The 13,043-nt window shown below is 26.7% G+C and overlaps 1 protein-coding gene across 2 annotated transcripts in view; it reads right to left on the bottom strand.

Annotated features, from left to right (window-relative positions):
* Positions 1–1,435: 1,435 nt before the first annotated feature.
* The window catches only part of LOC107447130 (uncharacterized), a 68,380-nt gene continuing 56,772 nt past the window's right edge, over positions 1,436–13,043 (bottom strand). Inside the window, exons 1-2 of one of the 2 annotated variants that reach the window (XM_087166062.1) lie at positions 7,517–7,820; positions 1,436–2,052 (exon numbers count right to left, since the gene is read on the bottom strand). In XM_087166062.1, the coding sequence (XP_087022188.1) occupies positions 1,671–2,052; positions 7,517–7,539 (405 nt within the window). In that variant the 5' untranslated portion in view covers positions 7,540–7,820 and the 3' untranslated portion in view covers positions 1,436–1,670. Of the gene's footprint in view, positions 2,053–7,516; positions 7,821–13,043 lie in introns of those variants that run through there. The other variant, XM_087166063.1, reaches the window with a different exon arrangement.

Raw genomic sequence — 13,043 nt, 5'->3', positions numbered from 1 at the left:
AGGGTAGGTGATCTCTAAGCCTCCCCGGTCTGTATGGTGAATGTCATACCATGAATAATTGGAAAATAAGCTTTAAAATAGAAGGGGGGAAATAAGGTTTCTTTTTGTTTTCAATACAATAACAAAATTGTTCAACTGATTGTGTACAATTTTTTTCTTACTTAAATTGACTTCTTTCAAATGTATGTAAAAGTCGTTATAACTGAAAATTTCACAAGTTTTTATTCTTGATAAAATCATAAAAGTTGATTAAGTTCTTTGTGTTTGCCAAATTTTTCCGTAAACAAGTTTAACAGTAATGTTTTTTTTTCTTTTCCTTTTTTCTATAGCCCCATACAAATAAATGTTTATCAAAAAATGCATTCAGTTTTATATTCATTATAAAGTAACCTTCTAATCGCAAATAGAATTTCTTAAATTTGATGATTTTTATGTGAGTTATTATCCCATGAATTTCCTGTGAATTTCTCTCCGTAGCTGTGTGAAACATCTAACTTTTTTACAGTTTGTATGCTTGTTGAAATTCAAAATGTATCTAATGTACTGAACGCTTAATGCTGCATTCAAAATTTACAAACAGCACATTTCATAAACATTTATAGTCAGTTTTGTGTTAAATTTTATAAAACTGTTAAAGTTTTTTTTGCAATATTAATATTTCAAAATTTGCTTCCATTATTCCTTATAAAAAAATATTATATTAATATATTAATTGCGGCGTTTTAATACTTTTTTTTAGAAAAATTAAAAAACATAAAAGCTCAAATCATGGAATTTTTTTTTCTTTGAAGTAACACCTGAAAAAATTGAAATTCCAACTTCCACTACTCAAATTTCCTTCACTAGAGTTTGGTGTGAATTGGATAAGGAATTTGTATACTTTTGAAACAAGTAACTTAAAGAGATTTGGATTATTATGAAACTGAGATTTTATTCATTGTTAAATAACAACAAATATTGATTGATTTCTCATTGATTGATTTCTCAATGAATATGTAACATTAAAAAATTCTTCTATTTTAATTCAGATAAAATAAACACTATCCTTAAATTACGTGTTTTTATAGGAATAATATATAGCATTAAATAAATGTCAGATTTAAACTTATAACACTGTTGCTTATGGGACATTTTTTAATTTGATGAGTGCTAAAATAAGTAACAAAATTCTATGTAAGGCTCGGGAAATTTATTATTATTTCAGTTCTGAATAAATATAATATATCCTAAGCCAAAATTCACTAGACTGAATAATCTGTGTGTTTAAATGTGGCAAGAATGTTAATCTCGCGCTAGGAAAGAGTAGCTAATAAACTCTTTTCTCGAAAAATGAATAAATAATGCAGTATCAAATCTTGGAATTGGAAAAAAAATTTAAATAAAGCAATAAATCAGAAACAAAATAAATTTTTAAATAACCACAGTGCAAAAAAAATAAGAATTAAAAAATTTATTGAAATCATTAAAAAAGAAACTAACTTACTATACACATCTGCTTTTATATATTCTTCAATCTAATTCATACAACATTACTCAAATAACATTTCCCTCATTCATTGCAGAGACCGGATACTCTTCTATCATCGCGTGCAAACATAGATACGGGATTTGATTTGTTAATTAAAATCTCTTTCTTTAAAATACCTATTTAACCCCCCAATTTTCTGCGTCTATGGTACATCTTTTTTTGCACCAATATCTTTAGGTTTTACCCATTTGTATGGATTAGGCTTTTGCTTTTCTAATTTCTCGAGCAGCAATCGGAAACTGTTGGGTTGCTCGTTCTCCTTGTTCTCGAAGAGCTCTATTTTTCTGGGACCAATGTGTCGGTAGATGCATTTCAGATTTCTGCATGCGGCATTATACCTGCAGGTTGGATGCTGGAAGTGGCACTTTTGACCCATGCGGCACTTTGGAAAAAATCGGCACCTGGGAGTTTGCTGAAGTTTCTCTGTTTCGGGATCTCTCTTCATACTCTTGCTGTTTTTAGTAGCAACATCTTCAACCGCTTTCCTCTTTATCTGTTGAAAGGGTCTAACAGGTGCCGAGATTCTGAAAAAAAATATAAACAATTAAATCAAAACACTTCATAAAAAAAGCAATGTATCAGCAATGGTGTCATTAAATTACGCCGTAAAAAATGTCGAAACTAATGGCGGTAAAAAGTACTGGCACTCAGAGTGCTGGTGCGTTTCACAGTAAAATATTTCGGGACAATATTTATATACTGCAAATTTTGCAATAATATTTACTGTAAAATCACTAAATCACCGTAATTAAATAAATAATTCTGTTAACTTAAAGTGATTCTATAAACTAATAGATAAAATTTTATTAGAGGTGAAATAGTTTGTTGGTTTGGTAAGGCGTTGGAACCATGTCCAAGAAGCAGTGAGCTCTATCCCAGACTAGCGAAGACTCCCCGTGTATAGCGCCACTGAAAACAAGAAAACGTGGCATATTTTGCAGTAAAATGGATTTTGAAGATGATGCACTAAGGGTGCCAGTAATTTTTACCGTAATTCATTTCAGAATTTTTTACAAAGTACGCAGCATTTCTAGTATTTTTTGGTTAATTTGACATGACATTTTTCTTGAATCCATCAGAGAAAAAATCACATACATGGAGTGGCTCAAAAACTGCATTATTCGAAAAAATTAACGAAATAAATTAGTTTTAAGAATTCTTTTCTTAAAAATTTTACTTAAATAATAATGGGCATTTGAAGTAAGACTTTTAGATCATTAAACTTAAGCTTAAACAGCTTAAGTGGTATCTTGTTTCGCTTATAACCTGATATAACTTGTCATCTGATGACTCCAAAAACTATTCGCCCATATTGCAAGTATGAAAGTGAGAAAATTCACAGAAATAAGTTAGCACATGGTAGTTCATAGAAATAAAGCACACAATGGATGTTACATTGTAAAAAATTTTTAATTGAATTACGATATAAAGTACATCGTCTGTGCGTGCATCCTCAGTCCAATCCAATTTTACCATAAAATATTGTACTTAAAATTTTACAGTAATATTTATTTAATTAAAGTGATTTTACGGTATTTATCAGTGTAAAAAGTATCAGCACCCTGAGTGGCAGTACTTTATACTGTAATTTGATCTGAAATCTCTTACAGTGTACAGATTATGGAATATTTGCTGTTTATAAGCTTAGTTAAATGGATATAATTTTTTTCAACTTATTAGCGAGAAATTTGGGGTTTTAAAGATAATTTAAAAAACTGAACAATGAGTCATAAATATTTTTCCAACGTAAACTAAATTGAGAACTTATTTTTTAAGTTTTATCATTCACAGCATTTACAATTTATTTTGCATGAGGAAAATTTAATAAATACAAGTGTAATGATACAGGTAGTAGACAAAAATATGGAAACACTTTTATACAACTACATTTTTTCAAATTTCTCTGAAAATACATAACGAATTGTTTTATAACTTTAGAAGTGTTTAGATCATACAATTTTTCATACATATCAATAAACTTAAGACCTTTTTAAGATTTGAGGGTCTGACAATGAATTACAAGCGGGAAAAAATGCTTTTGAACGCCCTAAACCAAACAATGTAACAATAAATTTGTATTATTTTGGTACTTTTATGCAATGGTAGCACAAATTTTAGTAAGCCTAGCTTAAATATTTATGGAGATATAGTAATTTTTATAAAATTAAGCTAAATAATTATAACTAAGAATTAATAATTTTATAAGAAAAAAATATATATTTCTTGTCTTACGTTGTTTTTCGATAACTTCAATGAAAAAAATTCAATAAAATTAATCAGAATATTTAGAGAAATTTAAAATTAATTGCAAAATGTATGCTTTAAAATTTGAGAAAAATTCTTTAATACTGCACGACATATGAGTAATGAAAAAAAATTTTTTACTGCACACACGCTGGAAAATTTTTACATTTTTTCTTCATAGTTTTGACATGAATCGCATTTGGCAACTAATTTATATTCAAGTCTCAGTTAAACGTCTTTAAAACGTAGAAAGTATCAAGCAGTTTTCTATGTAGCTTTTGTACTTTCTAAAATAAAACCCAAAATGATCAGGTGTCTTCCACAAATTTTAGTCCAATTTAACTTAATATTTCTCTAAATTTAGCAAAGCACCTAAGACAAAGAAATAAACTTTTTATAAAAATGACCAAATCTCCATAAATATTTCAGTTTGGCTTACGAAATTTTGCATAATTATAGTATATACTAACCAAAATAACTGAGTAACTAACAAAAATATAAATCTATTGCTATATTTTTCGGCATAGGATGTTGTATTCAAAAACATTATTTTGCATTTGCAATATAGTTTCTGCCCTTCAAAGCTCTGAACTTCATTTATATGTTTGAGAAATTATATGATCTAAACACTTCTAAAGTTATAAAATTATTCTTTAAGTTATTTTTTTTTTGCGGAAATTTGAAACAAAAATGCATTAGTATAAAAGTTTTTCTTTTGTTTTATTCACACCAGGTAACTTCCTAAGATCATACCTTGCGTAATTTTAGGTTTTGGGAGTTTATAAACATCCTGCGTTCTAACAATTGACGATATTTTTCAAATAAAGGAAAACAGTTCCATTGAACTTTTTTTCAGTATTATCATAGTAACTTCAGTAAACTTTTAGTGTGACAAACTAAGTATTGTTAAGGAGTGGTGATTTGGTTAATAATGGCCTAAAATTAATTGTATATTTCACTGAAAAAAAAAAACAGTTTTTTTTTTTCAAAAAAAACAGGCGTCTGTTTTTTCATCAGATAAGTACTGTTATTTCTGAAAATTCCACTATTTCAACAGAAACTTCTATGATGTCTGCATTGCGGTCAGCGCATGCTGAGAGCTGCATTCGTACGACCTATTGACTCGAAGATGGGATTCGAACCTGGGACATAGCAATGGATCCTTTGTACTACCGGAGCTCTAGCGTCCCAGTATGAGGGAAATCTTAAACTGTTTTCATCTTAAAAAAGTTATTGAAATAACACGTAAGTGTAAAAAAGTTTAAACTATAGAGGTCTACCAGAATAAAAATGTATGGTAACTTAACTTCCGAAAAATTATATATTAAGGAAATATATAGTTAAACTATTAATTTAAAAATAAAATCAGATCGCAGTTTAATTTATACGATGTCATTATCATTAAATATTTACTGAAAAATAAGAGCAAGTATTTTTCGATACTTCTCTACTACTTTCTATACTTTATAGTAAAATGACTTGAAAAAGAAAGAGTGATTATACGGTAAGAAAAACTGCTTTGCAAATATAGATAAAGTCTGCAAAAAATAACGGGAATTTTTTACAGTGAGCAGATAACGGAGAAAAACAGAAACAGTTTCTTAAACAGTGTTTTTTTCCTGCAAAAAATATCTTTTTCTTCCGTTAAGTTAATCCTTACTGTGTACGATACATCTTTAAATTTAGGACTCACTTATTATTCACAAACCAATTCGGAGCTAATAGTTCGATGTATCGATATCTCGTGAGCCGTCGATAATTTAAATTTATAGCGAGATATTCTCACGATATATAGTAAATGCAAAAAATTTTAACTTAAGCTAAATATTGATAAATATAAACACACGATGAATATCAAAAAATATATGGGCACAATAAATATCGACAAACGATAATATCGTAACAAATTCAGTAAAACCCATCCGTGAAGAAGAAAACCTTCTCCTTCACTACAGTATTTCACAGCCTAAGGACATGTTTGGTGCTATTCTTAGAGTACGCGATATATCAGTAAATCAGAGTACATATTTTACCCCTCTTTTTCACATGTATGATTCTTTGCATTTTAACTGAATTTTGAAAAATAACTAATATTGAAAACTTTATTTATGAAAAATCAAATAGCATATTATAATATTTTGTCGTTATCAATTACAAATTATCTAATTAAATTTGACGTAAATTAATATTTTCTGAAATAATTAGATCAAAATATTCTATTTATAAGCAGCTGAATTCAAGATTAATGGGATTAAATCTCTCTTTATATTCTAATGTCTCTGATGAAGTATTAATTTCTTTCACAAAAGATTAAATTAATGTGTAAAAAAAAAAATTCTATATGTATTTAACCCATTAGTTTTTCAAATGTAAAGAAACTCAATTTTTAATGGTAAAAGTGCGAAAAGTAATCGTTTTTAATATCCATTTTCGCAAATAAAATAAAGAAAGTTTATTCACAAAAAATATATTTGACAAAATTTTAACATTACCACACATTTAAATTAACAAAACTAATTCAAAATTTATTAATTTAAGAAATTCAAAATGGCAACTTTGAACGAATAAATACTAAAACAAATAAAAAGTAATGGCCAATGCGCGCATTGCAACTACAACAGCACTGCCTACTATTGACTATGACGAAATTTTAATAACAATATTTTAAATAACGAAATCCATATCATCAATAAATTTAATTAAGTTTAACTAAAAACCAGTTTCAGGAGAACAAAAACAAATAATTTAATACACTCTATTATATTTACTGTGGTAAAAAAAAAGTATTACAAAAGAGAAAAGAAATGAGATATAATTTCGGACGTTTTAATGAAAAATCACCTAATTTCTCATACCAGAATCTGTTAATACAGAATGAACTGATTCCTGATACCACAGAATAAAATATTTTATAAAATGAATTACTTTAAATGAATATACTTTAAATAATGAAATCCATTTCAGCAATCAACTTAGTTAAATAAATTTTTTAAAAAAGCTGTTTCTTAGGTCAAAAATAAATAACCTAATCAACTAAACTTTATTTATAATTAAAATTACATTATATCACATTTGCTTTGCAAGAAAAGGTATTAAAAATGCCAGCAAGGAAAAGCTGAGATATTTAGAGTTATTTCTGGGGGCTCTTTGCAAAAGCAACAGATTCCTGCGACCACAGAATAAAATGTATTAACAAATACTATAAATGATGAAATCCATATAATTAATAAATTTAATTAAGTTTAACTAAAAAACACTTTCAGGAGTACAAAAACAAATAATTTAATACCTTCTATTATATTTACTTCGGTAAAAAAAGTATTACAAAAGAGGACATTTCGGACATTTTAATGAAAAATCAAATAATTCCTTATACCACAAAATAAATATTTTCTAAAATGAATTTTAATTAACATTAATTAAAATATTAGAGTTCAAAATCACTTTCAGGAGTACAGTTCAAAAACAAATTATTTAATCAATTAAATCTTACATTAAATTAAAATTACATTAAGTCAAATTTACTTTCCTAGTTTATTTTTTAATAAATCCAACAATTTCAAATACTAATTACAAATACTAAGAAATTTCAAATACTAAAACTTATATTCAGACACAGATGAACCATAACTGTAAGCCACATTTTTTTTTCTAATTAGAGCGTATTAAATAAAATGGAGATAGAAGAATGAAAAGCCTTAATTAATCAATAAATAAACCAGTAAGAAATAAAGAAGAACTTACTTAATATCCTTGATCAGAGACATCTTTAATGATCCTAAGACTTTTCCACAAAATCTTGACAGAAAATTCACTACACCAAGCTTCAAGACTATAACGAAGTAACTATACTTTTCTACTAATATAACTATTAAGAAACTAAGTCCCGAACTCACAGTTCAACGCCGAAATGAATATTACAATTTTAAAATAACAGTTATGTACTTTTGCTGCAACAATAGATAGATACCTCCCATTGGTCAAACCTGGACAGTGAATCATAACTATTGTCACTTGTTTCAAGTCATAACCCCCCCCCCACACACACACACAATTCTTTCCATGCAACATACAAACTATAAGAAATCATTCAGGGTATTATATACTTTGAAGCTCTTATCAATGACAATTAATCTTTACAAGAATGATATGTCTTTGAGGCTAATTATACGAAAAGAAAAGTTCTATAAGGCTCAAAAAGCATTGCAGAATTTTGTCACAATTCTTTGAAATTTAAATATTTCATTCAAATACCTAAAAAAAAACAGTTATTATTAGAATTCAATTAAGTAGCATTGAATATTTGTGTAAAAATAAAAGTGAGTTACGGATTGTTTAATTGAAGCAATTTATAAATGATATAAAGCTTCAAAAAAAGTCTTCAAATGCACTATCTAAAAGTTCATCTCCAACATTAATATTTGCGTTTAAGAGAAATAATTTTTTGCAAATAAAATCTTATAACACTTTTGATTTGATATTATTCTCCATCTTATTGAAAATGATCTTTTTTTTTAATATAATTAGAAATGTAATTTGTAATTTTCAAAGATAGCTTATATGGATAGGGGCAGTGGCAGTTTTGTTTTTTCCACTGACAACAGAAAGGCTCATGTGTGTTTGTAGACAGTGTGTTCCCTGAAGAAGTACTGTCTACCAGGTACACATATATTCTATTTTATTACTTTTTCCTGCCTTAAAGTTTTTTTCTATATCTAACCTTATATCGATAATATCAGATAATAAGGAGACTAAAAATTTTTAGTAATATCTTTAAAGTAATTTAAATTCATTTTTAATTTTGAAATTTATTTTAGTTTTCTTCATTTTTTTTCTTTGCACTAAAAACGAGAATTTTATGGAAAAATAATGTGAAATTTTGAAACTGCTTACGGCAAAGTTAAATTTTCATTTATTTTTTTTTATTCTCTTCCAATTTTCTTCTTTTATTGGCGCATTCCATTTTCGCCTCAAAAATGACTTTGTGGATAATACTATAGGCTTCAAATGATTCATATAAGCTATACAATTCCGAAAATTTTACCCTAGCAACTATATCATTCAAACAATTTAGCTTAATTTAGCAATATTTGATGAAACATGCATAATAAAAACGAAACATAATTAAAAATGTACCAGGTTTCATGCAGCGAACATGAAAAAAATGCATTCTAAATATTTTTTATGCAATTGTCAGATTTTCACGCATGATAACTTAAGGGTCTTGTACTCTGACTTTGACTAAGTTGATTAATTAGCGCAAAAAAATAGTTAAGTTGTGAAATCTAACACAAAGTTAACTTTCTTTAAATAACCTCACATTTTTTAAATTCTATTTAGATTTTTGACCATGAAAATATGGGTCGCTATAGCGTTTAAAATATGTTCTCAGAAGTTTCGGCAAGAGTCAAAAGTTGAGATGAGCTAGAGAAAGTGTTAAATGAGAACCAGTAGTAAATTGAAGAAATTATAAAAAACTCATATAGAAGAGAAAACTTTCTTTTTTAAAAGTGTTTGAGTTTTACAACACATCTAAAAAAAATTAAAGAAAAGCGATTGTCTCATTCTTAAAATTGTTAATCTGTTAAAGGAATTCAATGTAAGGAGGGAAATTCAATCACTTGTGTTTCAGTCTCCTCAAGAATATCTTTATCTTCTCAGAAATGAGTTAATTTAAATAAAAATTTCTCAGAACAATACCTGCGAATTGACGACCACCCCCATAAGGTAGAAGATAGTTTGATGACGGGTACGGTTCGTCACAAACTTATTCCCCCCAAAATGAACAAAAGGCATTGTAAGGAGTGCTACAAAGGGACACCTGCTACTAAATGATGGTCAAGATGACCCACCTAACACGCTCAAAATGTTTCCCCCACAGAGTTACAGAGGCTATAGGGTTATCCTATAGGGCAGGGATGGCGAACCAATGGCACGCGTGCCATTTATGGCACGCGACACAATATTTTGGGCACGCCACCGATCACAATTGTTATTGCACTCTGAATTGTTATTACACAAATGTCACACACTATGAAGCATATGTAACAATTAAATAAAAATTCACAAAAAACAAACAAAATAATAAACAATTATTAATAAATATATAAACAATTAATGCTAAAAGAACAATTAATAACCATAAAAAACAAGCTAACAATAAATAACTAGCAAAAAAATCAACAGTTCTGCTTGAACTAATATCTTGCAACCTCATATAAGTTATTTGTCATTTAATTTGCAATAACAGAAGTCCCACTGATGCTACTTTAAGTTGAATTACGCGTATAACTAAGACATTGCAAAATGTATTTTCTTTTCAATGTAAATAAAGTTTGAGTTGATAGTATTTAGTATTATTATTTTCCCAATAATCATGAAGTCAAAATTATTTGACGGCACGTCTGTGATTTCATTAAGCAATTTTTTAGAAAAGATGGCACGTTGGTGTATAAAGGTTCGCCACCCCTGCTATAGGGTATGTTCTGAATGCAAAGTCATAAACTTCGTCCGATCTAATATTTTTAAATTAGCTGCATTATTTATATTGTAATTAACTAATTGTATTTATTTAAATTATTTATTTTGTTTATGACTATGATTTAACTATTACATTCACAGCAAAAAATTAGTTTACAAAAAATGATTTATCAATCAAAAACAAATTTAAAAAAAAAAGTGCATTAACATTTAATTAATTTTGTAATTTTACTCCTTTAAATTTGTTAATGGTGAGCAAGACATTTTATAAATGCATTCTAATCATAATGAGATGAAATGGTTTTTCGCTCCTCAGAAACATATTGAATTAACATATTAATTTTAACAAGTCATCTGGTTTCTCTGATTTAGTTTAAATTAAAAATTAAGTTTACATAAAAGGAAATATATATATATTTACCCAAATTAAAATATATGTATATATATCTTCCAGCGTGCCATATTTAAATATGTTTCGTATTTAATGAATTATAATCTAAACAATTCTAAAATTATAACCTAACATTTATTGTATATTAGAGTGTATTGTATATTAAAGTATATTGTATGTTATACATGGTTATTATTATTTTTTTTTAACTTAACAATGTAATATTATTTTTCGAATTATAGCTATTCGAAACAAAATTGGATAGCTAGATAACGAAAAAGACTAATGAAAATTTTTGAAAAACCTAATGATATTGGGAAATTATGTTATATACTTTCAAAATATTTAAAAAATTTCAAGTATAAATTGAATGAAATATATTTAATGACTTTAAATTATTCTAAAAAAATATAGAGAAAACAATTTACAAAAATATCACTAACATAAACAATGCAAAAGTTAAAATCCTATGAAAATGAAGTTTTAAAAAATATTTACAATTAAACAAGAAATAAATCTGAAAAATTTGTTGTACTCCTTAAAACTATTACAGAGTTTTCATGCAGATTTATTTTATTATTAAGAATTACGGGTTACAAAATTAATCCCAAAAATGAACAAAAAGTACCATTCAGTTTAAAAATGTTTGAAAAATAACAAAGACCGAGAAATAAGAATTATTATAGAGAAATTTTCAAAAAATATCATTTTCTTCGGATTTTCATTGACTAACAAAAAATCAAAGTAAACTGCGAAGTTTGAAAATTAAAATGTGAGGAAAATGCATATCAAATTTACATGACTAAATGTAGAAAGTAATAGAGTCAGACAAAAATAATTACTACACCAGGTATACTGACGAAAAATGCATTAAACTATGTCTGGAGCACAAGGAAAGGAATAAATTAAGAGATTACTGAGCAACCTTAGAATCGTCAGCCCTGTGTAATTAATAATCTATTACGTAGAGATAATCTACGTACGAGATAATCTACGTAATAGATTTATCACTACGTAATAGATCTCTCTACTTACGTAGAGAGATCTATTACGTAGTGATAAATCTATTACGTAGAGAATTAAAATTTTCAAAATTATAATTAACTTTAGTGTGTAAAACCAGAAATATATGCAAACTAAGAATACAGAAATTTAATTTTAAGCACTATTCTATTTTGTATATTTTATTAACATAAAAATTTGTTGACGAAATTATTCTGTCGACATCGGCGATTGTATACACCTTGGCTATTGCATTGGCACTTGCTGGACAAAAGCAGTGATTGTTTTTTTTAGAAAATAATAAATAAAGATTTATTTTTCAGTTTTAAATTATAACATTAAAATATTATTTTAAATTATAACATTAATATATATTAATTAATATATAATTATAGCATTTAAAGCAATAGGAAAGAAAATTTAATTAATACAAAGAGTAGGTTTTTGTTAGTAAAAGATTATATTATACCCTAATAGCAACGAAAAAAATTAATATAATAAAGAAACAATGTTCTATTAGTTTTTATAATACATTAATTATTATCTTTAAGATTTGAAATGAAAAGTCATTTTTAAAGATTAAGAGTTCCTTAAAATATGCCTCATATTGTAAAAATACTGACTGTACTTACTGACACAATTATTTATTGACTAAATTTTTTCAAAGGTAAGGTATGTATGTATGTATGTATGTAGCATAATAAACAAATACAATAACAGCAAATACAAAATTTTCTGCCTTTCAGCAGGAAAAATTTGCAATGAATAAAATTTTTCGCAGGGCATGACAGATACTGTGATGTATATATTGTGCAACTATTGAAAGCCCGAGCATAATTTTTCATTTTATAAACCCTTTCTGTAAGGAGATAAAGCTTTCGATTTAAATAAATGAATATATAACTTTTTTTCTCAATTTCCATGTGCATTTTTGATAATTATTTATACATTTTGTTAACCGTTAAAAACAGATTTCCCTAACATTTACTTTTTTAAGAAGAGATTACGAAATTATTCGTATAAGAGTTATGCTACAATTAAATTTCCACGCATAGCCATGATTGAAAAATATTAAAAAATCAAAAATAATCCAAATATTCACAAAATATATTTTTAATGAAACAGTAGTATAATTGTAAATTAACGAATAAATAAATATAGATGATAGAGATTAAAAAATAAGTTTAAATGACATGACATCAAAAAAATAAAAACTTTAGACATTTAAAAAATTGAAAATTTTCCAAAAATTTTTTTACAAAATTTTGAAAAATAATCACTATAATTAATAAAAATTTGCATTGTACGTAAATTAAACTAAATAACTACAATTAGGAGAACTTAACATGAACATCATTAAGTTACAATGGAAATAATGAAAAAACTGGTATAAGTTGA

This window comes from Parasteatoda tepidariorum, chromosome 6, assembly GCF_982258835.1.
Source record: "Parasteatoda tepidariorum strain Cologne lab strain chromosome 6, Ptep-v5.0, whole genome shotgun sequence".
NCBI classification, from domain to species: domain Eukaryota; kingdom Metazoa; phylum Arthropoda; class Arachnida; order Araneae; family Theridiidae; genus Parasteatoda; species Parasteatoda tepidariorum.
This window is presented reverse-complemented; position numbering and strand designations above follow the sequence as displayed.